We start from the raw sequence: 19,578 nt of genomic DNA, 5'->3' as shown, positions 1-19,578 counted from the left end.
TAATTTAAGGCAGGCCAGAATAACACGCATACCAACACAAGTGCCTTCTGCTGGCCCCTGCTTGCAGCGATATGTGATCGGGGATAATAGATCGTAGAAAAATGTTCAACCGGTGATGCACTACAGTGGCAGAATACAAAGTGCGACGTATTGAGGGATTACAGTATACTTGTTGGAGAGAAGGAAACTAGAATAATATAGTTTAAGGGATAACCTTAAAAGTTTTGAATCTTGTCTAAATAAAATCTTCCAACCCACTTCAACTGTAACCAAGTCTTTTTTCATTTATATTTATTACAAACTAACATGTTGGACTGCATAACTAAAGGGCATCTGATCAGCTTTTGCTGTGCTTTACAATCATTGCACCTATAAAAACTTACCTGCAGTTCGTTGCCAATCTGGCTCCTTCAATGATGACATCTCACTGCCGCCAACTACTGGCTCAGGATACTGGTTTCTTCCCATTGTCAGATCCTCAGGCAGGGGGAAATTCTCTTGGATCAACTGTTCTGTGTCACCTCTGGGAATATGACAGATAAATGAAACGGTTATTTTTTTGGGGGGATGCAAATGTCGCGAAATCATAACAATTTGGAAACTTTACCCTATTGGAAATGAATTTCAAAATTTCTACATGAGCAAAAGCGATTATTACTTGTTTTAACAACATTTAGAAGTGGGCATGAAGCCAAAATGCAATTCTGTACGGTGAATACATTTTTAAAAAAATCCTTGATTCTGAAATGCCTGCAGAAAATGTCTTTGGAAAAGTCGATTTCTGAAAATCAATCAAATTCACATGGAACCTCCCAAAGAGCTTAACAATGTGCTTCACACTTCTCCCTTTTACACACCAATCGTTAGCAGTGTCAGCAACTACAGTGGAACCTTGGTATTCGAACGCCTCTCAGTTCGAACAAATCGGAGTCCGACCAAAAATTTCGAGAAATTCTTGCTTCACTGTTCAGTCAAAAAATCGGAGTTCGAACGCCGGTAATGCGTGAGTTTGTACGCTAGGGTGCAATGCTGAGCGGCGTACGGGTGTAGATCGCTCTTTTCGTGACCAATTGTTATCGCGTGCGGACGTGCTTCGTTTTGCTTTCGCTTTTAATATAGGTGTACGAAGTGTTTTAGCCCCTAATTATGCCTCTGAAGAGAGTCAGTGCAAGCAGCAAAGTTGCTACAGGTGAAAAAAGAAAAGTAGTGCGTACAACTATTGCATTTAAGAAAGAAATAATAGCAAAATATGAAGGTGTGCGAGTGTCTGATCTTGCTAGGGAATAATATTTTTCCTTCCTCCTCCATCCCTCTCCCCACCGTCCACCGGCGCCTTCTGCTGACCACCACAAAGGTAAGAAATCCTATTCATGATTATTTTCTTTATCCTTTTTTTTATTTTTACCAGTCATGTTAGCGTAATCTTTCGTACGGAAGATTACAATGACGCGAATGTACAATTAGCCTGGGTTAGCTTTGTGTTTACGTTAAACATTCAAGGTAAACATTCAGGGTGTATAACGGAGCCCAACATTCAGGGTGTTGGAACGGAGCCTCCTTTCCAATGAACCGCTCACCACTTGTTGTGGAGACCCGGGTGCTAAATGACTTGTAAACGACCTGATTTTTTTTTATTTTTATATGTTCATCTTTCGTACGGTAGATTACGATAACGCGAACGTACGATTAGCCTGGGTTAGCTTCATGTTTACGTTAAACATTCAAGGTAAACATTCAGGGTGTTGGAACGGATTAAAACGATTTACATTATTTTTAATGGGAAAAATGATTTCGGCGATCGAACAAATCGGTTTTCGAACAGGGTTCTGGAAAGGATTATGGTCAAGAACCGAGGTTCCACTGTACCTGCTATCGGGGGCATTAGGGATTCAGTGTCTTCACCAAGGACACTTCGACATACAACACAGAGGAGCCGGGGATCGAACCTGCGTCCTCTTGATCCCAAGACGAGCACTTTGCCTCCTGAGCCGATAATAGTAAACTACGGCGGTTTTGTGGTATTTTTTACGACTAAAAATAATTTTCACTCACTTGTCAGTTGAAACAAAAGTTGGCTTTCGGTTTCCCTCAAGACTGGAACGAGATACAACTTGAGAAGAATCACAAAGGAGCAGCTCAGATGAAGCAGACGTGTGGGACAACACCACGACTTCTCTTTCAGAACGGTTGGAGCTTCCACTGGACTTCTGGTGGTCGTGGGGGCTTTGTCTCGGCGCTGGCGAGACATAAGAAGAGATTGCCCGAGTCGTCGGGGCTGCGCTGCTGCTGTCCGAGTGACTGGTGGTCCGCTTTGAGACGAACGTTCTCTTTTTGGGAATGGGCTTGAAGCCTGATAAGGAGCTGTCGGACGTCATTGACGTCCCTGAGGTGAAACTACTCCCACCACGGGAACCGTACATCAGAGACGAGGTGGGATCTAAGGACAGGGAATAAACGAGATTTGCAGCCCAATGAATATACAGTAGAATTATGGCGGTTGGAAGGCATTAGTTAGTTCAGTGTTTTTCAACCCTTTTTGAACCACTTTTATGTATAAAAAAGTTCTGAGGCACACCGTCCGTCGAAAATGTTTGAAAATGAAGTTCTGTCGAATATTTCACTGTACTTCTTCATAAGCAGATAATTAGTATATAAAAAGAAGAAAATAATACTTGAAATAAAAAAGAATGATGCGCTTTATTTATGTTTTTATTTTTTACAGTGCAATCTTAAACCGCTTTGTTAAACAAATTAAGTTATTAAATGTACTGTGCTACCTCATGAGCAGATAATTTGTATATAAAAAGTATGTAAAAATCTATTGCCACCTGCTGATATGGATGACTATTACGGTCCCTCATCTGAAGAAAGCAAAAATACTGAATAATGGACTGATTTTTTGGAAAGATAAAATTCCAGGGGCACACTAGCCAAGGTCTCACGGTTCACTAGTGTTCCCAGGCACACTGGTTGAAAAACACTTAGTTAGTTCATAGGTTTCTAGCGTCCGCTATACAGCAAATTCAGATTGCAATCCCAACTCAGGACGGATTTCATGTCATATCCCGGGGTTACTGTAAAAAAGCTAAAGAGTTAGCTCACCTGTCTCTGGTGGCTCCTCTTCAGGATCGACAACAACAAGGGAAGCTCGATTAAAGGGGTTCTGTCTAGTCTGGAAAGGAAAGCAAAACATGACTATGGAAAATAATTATTTCCCGGCATTTTAAAATGAACAACCTTACCATTCTTGGGGAATGAACCGCTGATGCTAGATCGTTTTGGGTACAACTGTAAAGAAAATGTGATAATATTATTGTATACTGTAGATTTGACCAAACCTAGGTTTCTCCTAAAATGATGAATACTGTATGTCAGGAATCCCAAATACAGAATTGCTTCTTCTATTTTATGGTTCCCGAAAGGTTTTCTCACTTTTTTTTCCATCATCCAGCAAAACTTGCGCTATCATGTTATATAATAATGAAGTCATAATGTTGCATTATGTAATTGGATGAGTAAAATCTTTATGAAGGGGAAAATATAATAGAATAACAGGCATTTTAGCACAAAAATAACGTTTTTAGCAGTCTAGACGAATTGGATTTTTATCAATTTTAAAAAATACACGTCAATCCACAAACCTTTATTCAAAGATATTTCCGAGTACAAAAATCATTGTGTGAACCGCTTTAAGACACGAATAACTGATTAGAAATAATGAAAAGAAAGTTTATTGCTTGTGCAAAAAAACAACAACCCTAAAAACCCAAAACTAATTGTCTAGCAACTATTAATTGATAGTCAGCACAATCATCCAAATTGAACAATTAAATTCCTTGCAGTAATTTCCTGATACAGAACATTTTCAAATTTTAGCACAGTGCATAATAGACAAAAACAATGAACTATTAGCCATTTATAGTCAGTAATAGATCTAAATTATACAAAATACACTATAACATTTTTTCCATGCAACTTAAGAATTAAACATATTTTTGATTGAATGATTTCACAAATAAGCAATTTAAAACATGTCTATTGTTGAAATGATGGATTAATTATATTAATTACGGTTTAAAGTCGTTTTCACACAAAGGTGAAGCAGACTGAGCAAAAACTGGACAAAAAAAAATTCTAAAAAATAAATAAACTGTTTTGTTTTATCATCAGCTCAAGCTTTGAGTTTTTCAAATGTAACTGTCAAATTCGATGAATTAATCGAATGCATTCGATTCATTGCCCGACTCTAATATAACATTACTGAACGAACTACACGGAGGAATACAGAAGGCACTGTAAGGAGTAGTGAATTCATATAAGTGATAAAAGCAAGGCTTGCTTTGACAAATGTCGTGTTAGCACAAGGGAGAAAAAAAAGTCAAATATTGACTCTGTTAAGAAGCCTCATTGAAGTCTTGCGAGTGCCACTTAAACAATCAAACCTAACCCATGACATGAAAATAAATTCTCCAAAACATTCCGAGTAGAGTAATTATCCAATTTAGATTTTTTAAAATGATCACAATATCTAAATATTGCCTTTGTGGATTGCTTATTCGCTCCAAATCGGCCACGTCACAACAAAAGCATTCCTCTTTCAGGGGCAATGGCGCCGAGCTCTCTATTGAATTAAACAGTGGAACTCATGCACGGTTGTGGCAAAAGCAGAATTGCCCATCGTAAAAAATCACATATTCATCTTTTGGCGCCCCCCTTTGTTTACTCGTGGCAAGTCACGAGACATTAACACACGTGCACAGGTAGTGTGGGAGAGGTTTCAAGCAGAACAAATACTCTCAAGAGAATTCACGCTTCGTCTGTTTGATCCTTTGGATGCAATGCGGAACCAGATCGAGATACCAAGGTGCATTATCATTTTTTCTGCACTAGAAGGCGCATCAGATTATAACCGGACCCCCCAAAAATAGTTTTTTGCCATGTATTTTCCATATATAAGGCGCACCGGACTATAAGGCGCTACAGTGGGAACGTCATCAAAACAGTCAGATAGTTAAGTCAAACTTATTAACCCCTGAACATTCCGACAGCTCGCAAAGAAACAAATACGTGTCTGTAAAATAGATAGAGATGGATAGGGATAGATATAGAGAGAGATAGATGTAGAGAGAGAGAGAGAGAGAGAGAGAGAGATGTAGAGAGAGAGAGAGAGAGAGAGAGAGAGAGAGAGCGAGAGAGAGAGAGATGTAGAGAGAGAGATAGAGAGATAGATGTAGAGAGAGAGAGAGATGTAGAGAGAGCGATAGAGAGAGAGATGTAGAGAGAGCGATAGAGAGATAGATGTAGAGAGAGAGAGAGAGAGATAGATGTAGAGAGAGAGAGAGAGAGAGAGAGATGTAGAGAGAGAGAGAGAGAGAGAGAGAGAGAGATGTAGAGAGAGAGAGAGAGAGAGAGAGAGAGAGAGAGATGTAGAGAGAGAGAGACAGAGAGAGAGAGATGTAGAGAGAGAGAGACAGAGAGAGACAGATGTAGAGAGAGAGAGACAGAGAGAGACAGAGAGAGATAGATGTAGAGAGAGACAGAGAGAGAGAGATGTAGAGAGAGATAGATGTAGAGAGAGATGTAGAGAGAGATAGATGTAGAGAGAGAGAGAGAGAGAGAGAGATAGATGTAGAGAGAGAGAGAGAGAGAGAGAGAGAGAGATGTAGAGAGAGAGAGAGAGATGTAGAGAGAGAGAGAGAGAGATAGATAGATGTAGAGAGAGAGAGAGAGAGAGATAGATAGATGTAGAGAGAGAGAGAGAGAGAGAGAGAGAGATGTAGAGAGAGAGACAGAGAGAGAGCGAGAGAGAGAGAGATGTAGAGAGAGAGACAGAGAGAGAGAGAGAGAGATGTAGAGAGAGAGACAGAGAGAGAGCGAGAGAGAGAGAGATGTAGAGAGAGAGACAGAGAGAGAGAGTGAGAGAGAGAGATAGATAGATAGATAGATAAATAGATGGATACTTTATTCATCCCCGTAGGGAAATTCACACTTCCAGCAGTATCCTTGTGTTGAAAATAAAATAATAATAAAATAAAATAAAGAGAATACAGAAATACCCTATATAACGTGTTGATATAGAATATTTAAATAGTGCTATATAAAATACATTCTGTAATAAAAATGGGATAATATGCAAATGAAGGGGTGGGGTTTAATGTGGGCTTTTACTCCCCCGAGTGGAGTTAAAGAGCCTCATGGCATGAGAAGAAATGATCTCCTCAGTCACCAATGTCACCAATCACTGAAATAAGCCATTCCACATAGAATTACGAAGATTAAACTCTTGGGATTCAAGATATGCCAACCATTTCTAAGTTCCTAAATTAAGAATTTAATTGTGCAGGGAAACGTGGTTCTTTACTGTGCATATTACAACGAACACTTTGAATTGAATTTGAAAATAGACTCATTACAGAAACATCGAGAACATTCTGAATGAAACAAGATACCGGTAAAATATAAAGCCAGGGTAGCTTCACCAAAGGCATCTAGCAGCATTCACATTCAATAATAGTACGCAACCATGGTCCTCTTACATCCGTGAGTGTAGTAAATCCAACCGTGTAAAATCTTTCATCTCATCTCATTAGCCGTACCGCTCATCCTCATTAGGGTCGCGGGGGTGCTGGAGCCCATCCCAGCCATCTCTGGGCAGTGGGCAGGGGACACCCTGAACTGGTTGCCAGCCAATCGCAGGGCACACGGGGACAGACAACTCACTCGCTCATTCACACCTAGGGACAATTTGGACCGGCCAATTCACCTGAAATGCATGTTTTTGGAACGTGGGAGGAAACCGGAGTGCCCAGAGGAAACCCACGCAAGCACGGGGAGAACATACAAACTCCGCACAGGAAGTCCGGAGCTGGATTTGAACCCACGACAGGTTCCCATGACATGAACTGTGCCGCACAAGCGCTAACCACTGCGCTGCCGTGCTGCCCTTGTAAAATCTTTACATACTCCAAAACACGCAACAATGCCGACAAAGAAAAAAATCCGCCGAGAAGCATCTCCGCATCAATGGAGGTTGCCTGTTGCTAGCTGTCTGTTTAGCTCCATGAGTCCTGTTTACAACTACAGACTACTAAACAAAATTCTCCAGGCCGTAGATCAACCTAACTTGTGATTCACATCTTTTTCGACGAATTGCAGGTTTTGTTTGATGCCATTTTAGCACAAGCCTGTAAATTCTAAAAAGGAACCGCCTCCTTTACATCCGAATAACTATAGCCAGTAGTGACCGAAACCAAATGATGATTGACACATTGGTGAGGAAATTAAACGCCGGTATATGTATATATATATCCCAGCATACACCACGGACTACTTCTCCTACGGGGGAAAATCTAGTCGGCGACTGATTGTCTTAGTTCAGAGACCATGCGATTCAATATTGGTCTATATATAAGGCGCAATGTATTATAAGGCGCATGGTCAGCTTTTGAAAAAAACAAAGGCTTTTAGGTGCGCCTTATAGTGCGGAAAATACGGTACTTTTAAAAACAAAACAAAAACTTAGAAGGTAAAAAGATAATGCAAAACTTTAGTACAGTAGAACCCAGGTTACAGCGTGCATAGCTTATAATGTTTTCACGTTAAAATGTAGAATACTGTTTTTTCCATGTTTAGCATTTCTCTACCCTGCGACATAATAAACAAAATATTTTGCTTAACCCAAGCGCGCAATGATGCTAAAGGAAAAAGCAAAAACATGGAAAAGAAGCAAAGGCTATACAATTTAATGACTTGATTGACTTGACCACGCGCCTTATAGTCTGGTGCGCCAATCATTCGTAATATTTGTTTTGAAGGTGTTCCTTATAGTCCAGTGCGCCTTGTAGTCCAGACAATATTTATTGTTAATAGGTTAAAGTTAAAAAAAAAAGTGAACACGTACTTCATTTCCTGTTCCGTGGTCAAACATCTTTCAGGTTTTTTTGGCGCCACCACATCAGAACTCGAACTGTTTGGTGGTCTTGGTCTCTCCGGTCTATAAGATCCTTCTGCAACCAAAAACAAACATTTGAAGGATCCTGTTTGGTATTACAAGCACTTGAGGAGCCCACCTGAAGCTCTCCTCTGCTTCATGGATGCCAGAATGATTTCAGAACCGTGGATTTTGTCCAGATGTCTGCGAGACTTGGCTTCGTAGAACCACTGGCCCGTCACGTACTTCCAGTTGGAGTCGAGAGAGGAATCACGGCTCAAGATGCTCTCCAGCTTTCTGGTGGCCAAGAATAAATTATTTCAGTTTTTTTTTGAGACTATTAAAATCAAACTAAGGGTGCAGAATAATTACCTGGATAAAACAATGGGGATTAATAAAAGGAAAAAAAAAAAAAGAAAACGTGGACATAGAATCGGCATACCAAGCCCACACTACTTTTCAATGACTCAATGTTTATTAAAATTAAATACACTGCTTTTTTTAAACATTGCTCTCATCTTGTTTCTCTATATTTTAAACTCTAAATGAAAAAAATCCTTAAAATGAGGAGATTATTTAAATTATGTAGTAGTGGATTATTTTCAAGTATTATTTTTCTTTTTAAATAGAAAAATAGGTTAAAATGTAGTAAATATATACGTCCAAAATAAAGTAAAATGGGAAAAAAATGATGACTACATTATAATACACTGCAAAATATTTTAGTCCAATTTTAGTTTGATTTTATTTTTATTTCTTTGGGGAGGCGCTTTTTTTTTCGAGAAAACAAAATTTTAATGGAAAAAATCTAAATAATAATAAGTAAGCACATTTCAGAACAATTGAGCTGAAGTTTTATTTCAAAATATATATTTTTTAATTTTTCTAGTCCAAAAAAGAAAATTTTGAATAAGCACATTTATCTAGCATTGGTTATGTAGTTTGTAGTTTTGCTCATTTCGAGTTTTTTTTTTAATCTAGGTCGATTGATGTTTTTTGAGATAAGCAAAGGTCTAGATAAGTTATTTTACAATGTCAGGGATTATTTTTTCTAATTTGAGTAGAGAAATAGCAGACAAATATAAAAATCTTTGCCTGTTTGACGCATGTTTTATTTCAAGTTCTTAGATCTCAATTATTGAGTAAAATAAAATCATTATATATATATATATATATATATATATAGATAGTTAAAATTAAGGGTGGCACGGTGGCTGGGTGGTTAGCACGTAGCCCCATGGTTCAAGTCCATCTATCGCAGCGTCCCCGTGTCAAGTTTGCATGTTCTCCCCGTGCTTCTGTGGGTTTTTTCCCGGCAATCCGGTTTCCTCCCGCATTCCAAAAACATGCATGTCAGGTTAATTGGCCAGTCTAAATTGTCCCTAGGTATGAATGAGCGAGTGAGTTGTCCGTCTCTCTGTACCCTGCGACTGGCTGGTAACCAGTTCAGGGTGTCCCCTGCCCACTGCCCGAAGACAGCTGGAATGAGCTCCAGCACCCCCGTGACCCTACTGAGGATAAGCGCTGCAAATAATGGATGGATGTATGTTTTTTTTTGTAATCTTGTATGCGTTTCTTCCTTAAAAACAAGCAAACTTATTTACTTTCTTCTAGTTAAATTAATTTTGCTTTTTTTAAGGATTGTTTCCTTTTCAAATCTATTGTCATTAAAACAAGTGAAACACGCCACAAAATCAACATTCATCTCTGTTACCGTGACTAAAAATAGTGTGATGATGAGACAAAATCTACTGCCTTTTTACATGTCATCTGTCTCCACCTGCGGTCTAGTGCTCTGTCCACTAAGTTGAACTTGGAGATGTTAAGAATGTGTACTGCACAACAAAAAGTTTAGTTTCTATAGACTTATTTCTGTGAAAAATGCAGAGTGCTAATTTGGTTATTATTTATTTCATAAATAGTGTTATTATTGACAGACTTTTGTTCTATGAAAAAACTAGGGAGGGTGATTTGAACGTGGCTTTCTGAAAAACCAATTTTGACTTTTAGACACTCCTGCAATTGTCACACTTTTAATGTTACAAACTGACCCTGGCCCCTCATCAGAGAGGGGAAAAGTTATGTGGCCCTCACAGAATGTTTAGGAACCCCTGTTGTGAAGTGCATCATAGTATATCTGTAGATTATATTATTAGAGATTTTAGCTAACCTGCCTTGGGTGCCTGTCAAGTTAAGATGTGAATTTAAAGTTCTAATGGTGTGATGCAAAATTATGCATGGACTTGTCCCCTCATATCTTTCCGATTTCCTCCCCCCCTGTTTCTGCTCAGAACCTCCGCTCGGAAAATGCTGGTCTACTTGTGACTTCAAGAGCCAAGAAGAAATCTGCAGCCTCGAAAGCGTTCTCCATTAGTGCCCCAGTGCTGTGGAATGCTTTGCCCTCTGAGATTAGATCTGCAACCTCAATGGAACTGTTTAAATCTAGGTTTAAAATACATTTTTGTTATAGTTTATGAATGACCTATGTTTCATGTTGACGATGTGAGCTTATTATTTGTTTTTACCCTTGGAACATCCATTGAAGCCTGGTCATCCTAATGGTTTCTTCGTCAAGCTGAGGTTTTGAGTTTTTCCTTGCCCTCATGTCGGTTTCAGATCAGGGGATTGTGTCATCATAGTCTGTAGTCTGTAATGATCAGTGGTCTTTGCAGCCCTTTGATACTCCTTGTGATTAAGGGCTATACAAATAAACACGACTTGACTTATAGCGAGGGTTCACTGTACTCAAAGTTGCACTTTCACTATCACACTGGGCATTGGAGCGTGAATGGGTTGAGCACCTTTATTATATTGACCACAACTTCCTCCTAACAAAAGAGAATTAGTTGGGATGTTCCATACATCCATTGAAAACCCCCCTTTGTCACGCGTTAATCCCCCTAACCGCGTTTGTCTGTATTTGACACCCGACACTAATCTTCCCAGGCCGAAATGCGGAGATTCTTATTGAATCGTCACATAAGTGGCAAACATCTCTGTGGAGGGTAAATCGAATCAGCGAAAGGCGCCGTCATGTGATGAAAAGGGTTGGGGGGCGTTGTTACGAGATGCCGTCATAATCCTCTTACACGCATGCACGGCGAGAGAACTGACTGGCCTACCGCCTCCACTTAAAACACTGATGAGGAGCGTGATGTCTTCTCACATTGGTGCCGCTCCTCTTGCAAAGGCTTTTAAGTTCGCTACTCGGTGAACTTTGAATCCCGCTTGGAGTGGAAAACATTCCGAAGGCCTCGATGGGACATACCCTTGCACACAACCAATAGTGCAGGGGTCTCCAACTTGCGGCCCTTAGGACGATAGTTTGAGGCCGCCCGACCACAATATAAAAACTAAAGGGACATTGTGTATTATCTGACAACTAGAAGTCACTGTATTCTTGCAATTAAGTCAAGTCATGTTTAATTGTATAGCTCTTAAGAGTCTCAAAGGGCTGCACAGACCATAGATGATTGCAAACCACAGACTATTATTACACCATCCCCTGATCTAAAACCTACAGGAGGGCAAGGAAAAACTCAAAAACTTCAACATGAGGAAAATGAAGAAAACTTGAGAATTAAAACGAGTGCTAGCTAAAAAAATCACAAGGAAGAATACAAATCATGGTGATTTAAAGTGACCATACAGCACCACTTTTCTATGCATTTTTTGCCCAACGTTTTGCGAAGAAAAAAAAACAAGGAAGAAAAAAAGAACAAAACAAGCACAAAAAAAAGAAGGAAAAACTACAGTAGTTTATGGCAGGATAGCTAAAATTGATCTCTAACATATTTGACCTCTATAACAGCATAGCTAGAATGGATCTTTGAAATCTATTGCAGTCTATGGCAGGATAGCTAAAACTGACCTTCTATTGTAGTTAATGGCAGCATAGCTAAAATAGATCATTAACGTCTATGGTAGTTTATGGCAGGATAGCTAAAACGGATAATGGAAGCATGGCTAAGGTGGACCTTTGACGTGGAAATCGGCAAAGCTAAAATGGAGCCTTGACTTCTACAACAGTCTATGGCAGCATAGCTAAAACAGATCTTTGACGTCTTAGCAGTCTATAGCAGCATAGATAAAACGGATCTTTGACATTTATAGCAGCCTATAGCAGCATAGCTAAAATTGATCTTTAACTTCATTAAAAGCACAGCTAATATAGATCTTTGACATTTATACCTGTAAATGGAAGCTTCTTTGACATCAATAACAGTCAATGGCAGCCAAGGTAAAATGTATGTAACTTTTTGGTCCAAAAACAACATGAAAAATTAAAACAATGCAAGGGCCTTTTGGAATTTAATCAAACCTTCATCAAGCACAGAAAAATCCATATATTTCATGATTGAGAAAATATAATAAATACTCTTATTTTAGATACTATGTTTTACTTTATTTCATGACCTTGATTAAAATACTTTAAACGGAAGTACGATATGGCTGTCTGCCATATCTAATACAGTGCTAATATCAGGATTTTTTTTTCTTATTTGTATCCAGATTATCTTTCTTATTTTACTATGGTTAGGGTTTGACCCATGTTCTATTTGTTTAATACATACTTTTAAACTAAAATGAAAACCAGAAATCTTCCAAATTAAATATAGATATTGTCAGGATTTTTTTCATATGTGTATCAGCTTTTCTTTTTTTAAATGAAAAAAATAGTTTAAAATAAAGCAAATCCATTTTTTTTCTATTAAAAACAAGTTAAACAATAGTTGGTTGGTTGCTTTGGATCCCTTAACCACACAGGTTGTAGTGGCACAATTTCCTGTGGTGTGTCTTGGACAAGTACAGCCTGGTGATGCCCATCCCTCTACAGCCTTACAGTATTGTAAAGCAAAAAATAGTAGTGGATATCATTTTTGTAATAAAACAGATAATGGGCGTGGGTACCTCTCCGCGATAGCTCTAAATTTTGATTGTAAAACGGCCAGTAAAGAGGTAGCCAATATCTGTATCTGCCACTGTTCAGATTGCCAATATCAGAAAAGTAAGTGTCGATACCCTAAAATAAGACTGGCAAGTATTGGCCATCAGCGACAGTGCAGATCTTTAAAATAAGGATGATATTGGAAAATATATTGTTTGAGAATCTTGATCTCTCGGTATCTGGGAGGTATCGGCCATCATCGCAAGTGTTGATACCTTAAAAAAAGGCTGGCATTAGAAAATATATATTGTATGGGTTATGGCTATCCCTGGTTCAAGGTATCGTTATTTCCAATTAATAATATTTTTAAAAATACCAACCGAAACCTTTCAGTCAATAATGCTTTCTTGCCCCTCGAAATTCATTCTCTCAGAAATGAGTGAACCTACACTACAGTAACAAATGTGAACAACATAGCCACCTACGCAGTGATTGGCTATTAAAGCTAATATTTGACATTCCTGTGTGTCGGACCATGAGCCTCTCATTCCCAACCATTCCGGCCTCTCCTCCACCCACGTGTTCGTTAACACAGTACTTTAAGTCACATTCCCAGCCGCCACATTGTTAAGTCTACTATACGGCTGTAGAAACAAAATCTTGCAGGTTGTGGGACGATTTTTCAAAGCCCCTCGCTAAAAAAACTACCGTAAATTCTGGACCACAGAACGCATTTCATTAAAAGCCTCATGGGCAAACTTAAGAACAAATATCTATGGTGTCTTTGTACGAGCCACACTGGATTTTAAACTGCAGACTTAAACAGCTATAAAAATAAATGTCCATTTATTACTTTTTTTAAAAATTAGGAAAGTAAGAGTGTGCAACGATTAGAACACTGCTTAATGTTGAACGCGCAGCGATCTACAAGCAAGCTACCTGGAGCTACCCGGCTTCAGCGCTCTTAGGGCAGACAGAGACACAAAAGCCTGCGGGAAGCGGAGAGGAGGCGGAGTCGCTATCTACGTGAACACGAGGTGGTGTAACCCTGGGCACAAAGATTTCCATCTGCTGCAGGGACATCGAACTTTTGGCCTAGCGTGTGACGTCATCCACTCCGCTGTGGCTAAACTACAACAAAGCCCCTCGAGGCCATCCTGTAAATCTGTTAATAAACAACAAAAGGATACTGCTGGAAGTGTGAATTTCCCTACAGGGATGAATAAAGTATCTATCTATCTATTTATATATCTATCTAATCAATATTATTTAAATGAGAATTCTTGGAATCTTTCTAACTAGTAGTTGTGGCCAATATTGAATATTTTAGTGTGGCAGCAAGTGACTAATTCGGAAAAATATACCGGATAAATAGTCACCTGGTGCCATACTAAAATGCGCTAGTTAGTTGATATTGACAACTGCAGACAGGGTCTGCAAAGGAGTGTCTTAATCGCGGCACAATGTGTTACTTTCCTTAGACATTTCCCCGCTGATAATGCCAAGACCACTTCTCGTGTTCATCCATTCATGCGCGCCAGTAATTAGATGACGAGGCATTTGGCTAACAAACGGAGTCATATTTACTCGCCGTTATCCGCGCTTCATTGAATTTCTTCACATTGACATTCAGAGCACTTGGCAGAAATCGCAATGCTTTGTTTTATTCAAACACTCAAATTCCCCTGGCCTGTATCAGTTCTAAGCCAGCTGCTAGGCGGCGGCTGAGGTGACCCTCCAGGGAGACGCCACAGTGTATTCAAAGTCGAGGTGTTTAAAAAGTAGGAAAAGAGTAGCGGCTTTTAGTCCAAAATGTGGGGTAGACAATAAGGAACCTGATTCTCTGCTCCTCAGCCTGCTTGAGTTGGGCGTCCCTCCTGAGCACGGTCATGATGACGCCGCGTTCCTCCTCCGTCAGGAAGCTCAGGTCGATCATTCTTTCCCGATGTCCTCCCCTACCTCCTACAACGGGGGACAGGTTAGGAAACACCTGGAAGAGTACAAGGGGGTGAGGCATTTGATTACTGCATTGTACGATGCAATACTTAAAAATTCAGGACAAAAGTTTCTCCTTAATGGTTTAAGATATAGTATCAGTATCTCTCTCTGAAAAGCAGGATGAGGCTTAACACCAAAAATAATAAATAAACGGCAACCAGTTGATGAAGGTGCTGTATCCAAGTCAGATCAGGCTTCTCCTGCAACTGTTGACCATAGAAACCAGTACTATCCAGTTCATGTAGGTGGGCAAACCCCAATTTTAAAAAGACAGCCTGGAGAGGGATGGGCACTGCTAGGCTGTGCTTGCCCAGGACACACCACAGGAAGTGGTTCCTTGACGACCCTGGCGGTTCAGTGAATCCTTCTGAATCCAAGAGCTATTTTTGTTTGTTACCGATTAGCGCCAAAGGCTACTAATTTGATATGCATTTCTGAAATAACTTATGTTGTTATGTAATTATTAGAAGTCGGGTTAAAATAGGCTAAATGAGGAAAAACAATTCCTGAAAAATCATAACAACCCATCACTGGTGAGCTACTTAGGTGTTCTCGGAGGGCTACCTGGTGCTTATGGGCACCACAATAATGTGATTGAGAGAAAAAAGAACTGACTGTATAACCTGCCCATATTCTATGAACATTTCTTTTTATTTTAAAAGCTGTTTTTGATGTTAATGATTTCAATTCTTTTGCAATTGCAGTATAATTAAAAAAGGGGCGAGATAATAAGACCTCCCTGATTCTGCTTGTTTTTGTTCATTTTCATTGATTTTTTTTGGGGGGGGACAAATAGATGAACTTAACTATTACTATTAAAAAACACACAATAAGCCCTAAGAAACACCAGTAATCAGAATTTTATTTAATCTGATGTACTTTTTTAAATGTGTCCATTAATTTGCATAGGATATTAAAATATTAGGACCAGTAGCATACAACATAAAACTTAAATGGATAGTAGTTATATTAGATGTGTTATTATAAATGTAAATAATCTTTATTTAAGAAAAAAAAAGTATGAAAAGGTTGTGTTTACACAATTTTCTTTTCTTGTTTTTTTTTCTTACATGGTACCAACCGTTAATTGAATATCTAATTTACTAAATTACACAATTAGAAAGCTACAATATATTTTAACAATGTAAAATGATGAATAATTGGTCTTACAAATATGTAATATCTAAAGGTGTGTTATAAAAAGATTGAGCAACATCAAATATTAATGATTTAAATATATTTGATGTTTCATCGAAAATATTCATGTGTCATATTAATCCACATTGATATTTTATTTATTGACTTATTTGGGAATTCTTGTTGCTGCTTAATGTTATTGCACTTGTACATTGGACAATTACTACAACTTGGGCCAGCCTTCCAGCACCCGCTTGAAAATATTTCTGTCTATTTAAGAATTCAAAATATTTACAAGAACAGCTTAATTCCATCTTCCCAACAATGCAAAAATTCGACCAATGCTGTCTCAGTCGGATGTGGAGATAATAATTCATGCGTTTGTTACCTCCCGTCTCGATTACTGTAATGCACTACTCTCCGGTCTTCTGAAGTGCAAAATCAAAAGCCTTCAGCTGGTACAAAATGCTGCAGCGAGGCCTTTAACTAAGAAAGTTTGATCACATACCCCGATTTTAGCTAACCTGCATTGGCTCCCTGTTAGCTTAAAATGTGATTTCAAGGTTCTGTTGGTAGTATACAAAATCATGCATGGACTTGCTCCCTCATATATTTCAGATTTAATTTCCCCCTATGTTCCCGGTCCAGAGCCTCTGAAAATGCTGGTCTACTAGTGATCCCAAGAGCCAAGTAAAGATCCACAGGTTCGAGAGATTCGATCTGCAACCTCAGTGGAAATGTTTAAATCTAAGCTTAAAACACACTTCTATTCAATAGCATATGAATAACCTATATTTTATGTTGACAATATCTGTGTATTATTTGTTATTGCAACATCCATTGCAGCCTGATCATCCTGCAAGGTGGAGTTTTTCCTTGCCCTCATGAAGGTTTTAGAACAGGGGATGGTTTGAGACTCTTTGTGATTAAGGGCTATACAAATAAACATGATTTGACTTAAATTTAATGTTGACAATATCTGTGTATTGTTTGTTAATGCTACATACATTGCAAGCTGGTCATCCTTTTTATTTTCGTTTCTATGTGATATTAGAATTTAATTATTTCATATTTTAATTTTAATTGTGCATAGTTTGGGGCAGCATGGCAGCGCAGTGGTTAGGGCGTGTGCGTTACAGTTCTGAGGTCATGAAATCAAACCTTCCTGTGTGGAGTTTGCATGTTCACCACGTGCTTGCGTGGGTTTCCTCCGGGCACTCCGGTTTCCTCCCACATTCCCAAAACATGCATGTCAGGTTAATTGTCCACATTGTCCTTAGGTGTGAATGAGCGAGTGAGTTGTCTGTCTCTGTGTGCCCTGCGACTGGCTGGCAACCAGTTTGTCCCCTGCCCACTGCCCGAAGATAGGTGGGCCGGGCTCCAGCAACCCCGTGACCCTTCTGAGGATAAACGGTGCAGATAATGGATGGATGGATGGATGGATATGCATAGTTTGCAATTTTCTGTGGTCTGTGCAGCCCTTTCAGAGTCCTTGTGATTAAGGGCTATGAAATTAACATGACTTGACTCAACTTGACTATTTACACTGACATTCTTTTATCTTCATTTTCTCTTTTCTCTACCCTGGAGTGCCATGTCTTCTCATCTCATAGCAAGGAATGTTTTACAACGTTGTTGTCAATGACAATAAAGGCAATTCAATTCCAAAAGTCATATTGCTTACAACTCAACCGTATTTTATAACATTTATTGAGAACTGGGGGCGTGGGGAGAATTAACCGAGTTTAACACTCAACATCTTGTTTTGAGCACAGAAAAGCATGAAAAGAAAATTGTAAATTAAATTTGGGAGTGATGCTGATAGGGGTTTATACAATCAAACAAAAAATGTTAATTTATGCCCATGAATAGCAACACCAGACAACAGATCAATTTGCAGTTCTTCCCTGACAAGCAAAAATGTGGCACATTAAACCATAATTGCATTACTAAGCAATCAAAAATATAGCATTAAAACACTGTTAAGCAACGCAAGATGAGAAGAAATCAGTTAAAAAGCACAGAAGGCTTCAAAGTCTTGCAGCAAATGACAAATAAGACTTTGTGTAGAGCTGCCAGCCACTAAACACATTTGCTAACTTTTCCTTTCAAGCAAATTTCGCTGGAATTCAGAGCACATGAAACGTTTTGACAGTCGAACTGAAGCATCAAAAAAAAAAACAATTTCGGATTCGTGGCATGTGTATCTCAGTCTCTGTAGAACCCACTTCGGAACTTATATTTCAATCGAACAAGTCTTGGCTGCAGAATGAGCCTTGTCGAGCTTTTCAAATATTTGCACAGACAATATTTTAATACAGAATATCCTTTCAGATAAGAACTGACAGAAATTCAAAAGATAATTCAGAAAATCATAATATATGTTGGGTTGCTTAAAAAACTAGGAGTATCTCGCGAACAAGTGTTTAAAGTCCCGGAATAGTGCGCCATACAGGAAAGAAAACCCCCGAAACTGGGTCTCTTTATGAAAATATAAGTGGTTCCTTTTAGCGTTTTGTACAAAATACTTGAGCAAAAATGCTGTTACACCTAAAAGTACGGCAAATAATGTAAAACAACCTCAGAAAAGGAGATCATGCTGTAAAAGAGAACAGCAAAAATGGGTCTTTTTATCAAAAGATATGACTTCCTATAGAAAAGTCCCACAACAATGCTTGTTTTGTATTGTGTTAACCTGAAAACACTTGGGTCACATATCATTCGATTTTTGATCTATCGTCAATCCAATTGTTTTGAAAGTTGTTTTATTCCAAAATATGTGACAACAAAAAGAAGCATGTTTTGACCTATATTCAGAGATTCAGATCTACTTTATTGTCATTCTAGTACACGTGTATACAGAACGAAATGTCGATACATCTGACCCGCACAGTTTCCTTGAATGTACAGATATAAATAAAATGTTGTATTGAGTTGGAGTATTGAGTACTAATAATATACTAAATAATTATGGCTATGTATAGTATTTTACAGTAGTGCAAAGAGTGCAAGAGGAGCAGCTAACCAGATGTGCAAAATGGGCAGTCAGGTAAACAAGTCAGGTAAACAGTAACAATAACACTGTAGTACAATAATGCAGAGGAGAACAGATGTGCAAGGGGTGGCTAGCTATAAAGAACTGCCAGTAGTGCAAAAAAGTAAAACAAAACCAACAGAAGTACAGATTAGCACCATGTTGACAATATCTATGTATGGTTTCTCAATGCTACATCCATAGCAACCTGGTCATCCTTTTTTTAATCTATATTATACTTTAATTATTTTATTTTTCATTTTATTGTTTGTTAATGCATCATTGCAGCTTGGTCATCCTGGAAAGGGGATTACCTTACGTGCGGTCCCTTTTCAAGGTTTCTTCATTTTCCTCATGCTGGGATTTTTGAGTTTTTCCTTGCCCTCATGTAGGTTTTAGATCAGGGGGAAAACTCATCACCCTACATAGTGAAGCTGTTTTCCTTTTATTTTGAAGGTCTGCTTTATAACCAAATGTGAGTAATTGATGAGTTTTCCATCTGTATTTTTCTTTCCTTCATAGACATAATTTAATAGACTTAGATCGATTTTGGGAAACTTATATTTGTTGTGCCTTTTTAAAATAATGGGG

General features: G+C 38.6%; 1 protein-coding gene across 1 annotated transcript in view; it reads right to left on the bottom strand.

Annotated features, from left to right (window-relative positions):
- Positions 1 to 14,778, bottom strand: part of sytl2b (synaptotagmin-like 2b) — a 36,423-nt gene extending 21,645 nt beyond the window's left edge. The window contains exons 1-7 of the mRNA XM_088344935.1: positions 14,654 to 14,778; positions 8,070 to 8,227; positions 7,901 to 8,006; positions 3,243 to 3,288; positions 3,103 to 3,172; positions 2,053 to 2,437; positions 384 to 523 (exon numbers count right to left, since the gene is read on the bottom strand). Of these exons, the coding sequence (XP_088201061.1) occupies positions 384 to 523; positions 2,053 to 2,437; positions 3,103 to 3,172; positions 3,243 to 3,288; positions 7,901 to 8,006; positions 8,070 to 8,227; positions 14,654 to 14,754 (1,006 nt within the window). The 5' untranslated portion in view covers positions 14,755 to 14,778. The remainder of the gene's footprint in view (positions 1 to 383; positions 524 to 2,052; positions 2,438 to 3,102; positions 3,173 to 3,242; positions 3,289 to 7,900; positions 8,007 to 8,069; positions 8,228 to 14,653) is intronic.
- Between the last annotated feature and the right edge of the window lie 4,800 nt (positions 14,779 to 19,578).

This window comes from Urocampus carinirostris, chromosome 10 (genome assembly GCF_059441175.1).
Source record: "Urocampus carinirostris isolate Australia breed hairy pipefish chromosome 10, RoL_Ucar_1.0, whole genome shotgun sequence".
Lineage (NCBI taxonomy): Eukaryota > Metazoa > Chordata > Actinopteri > Syngnathiformes > Syngnathidae > Urocampus > Urocampus carinirostris.
Note: the sequence above shows the minus strand (reverse complement) of the source record. Positions and strands in the feature narration are given on the sequence as shown.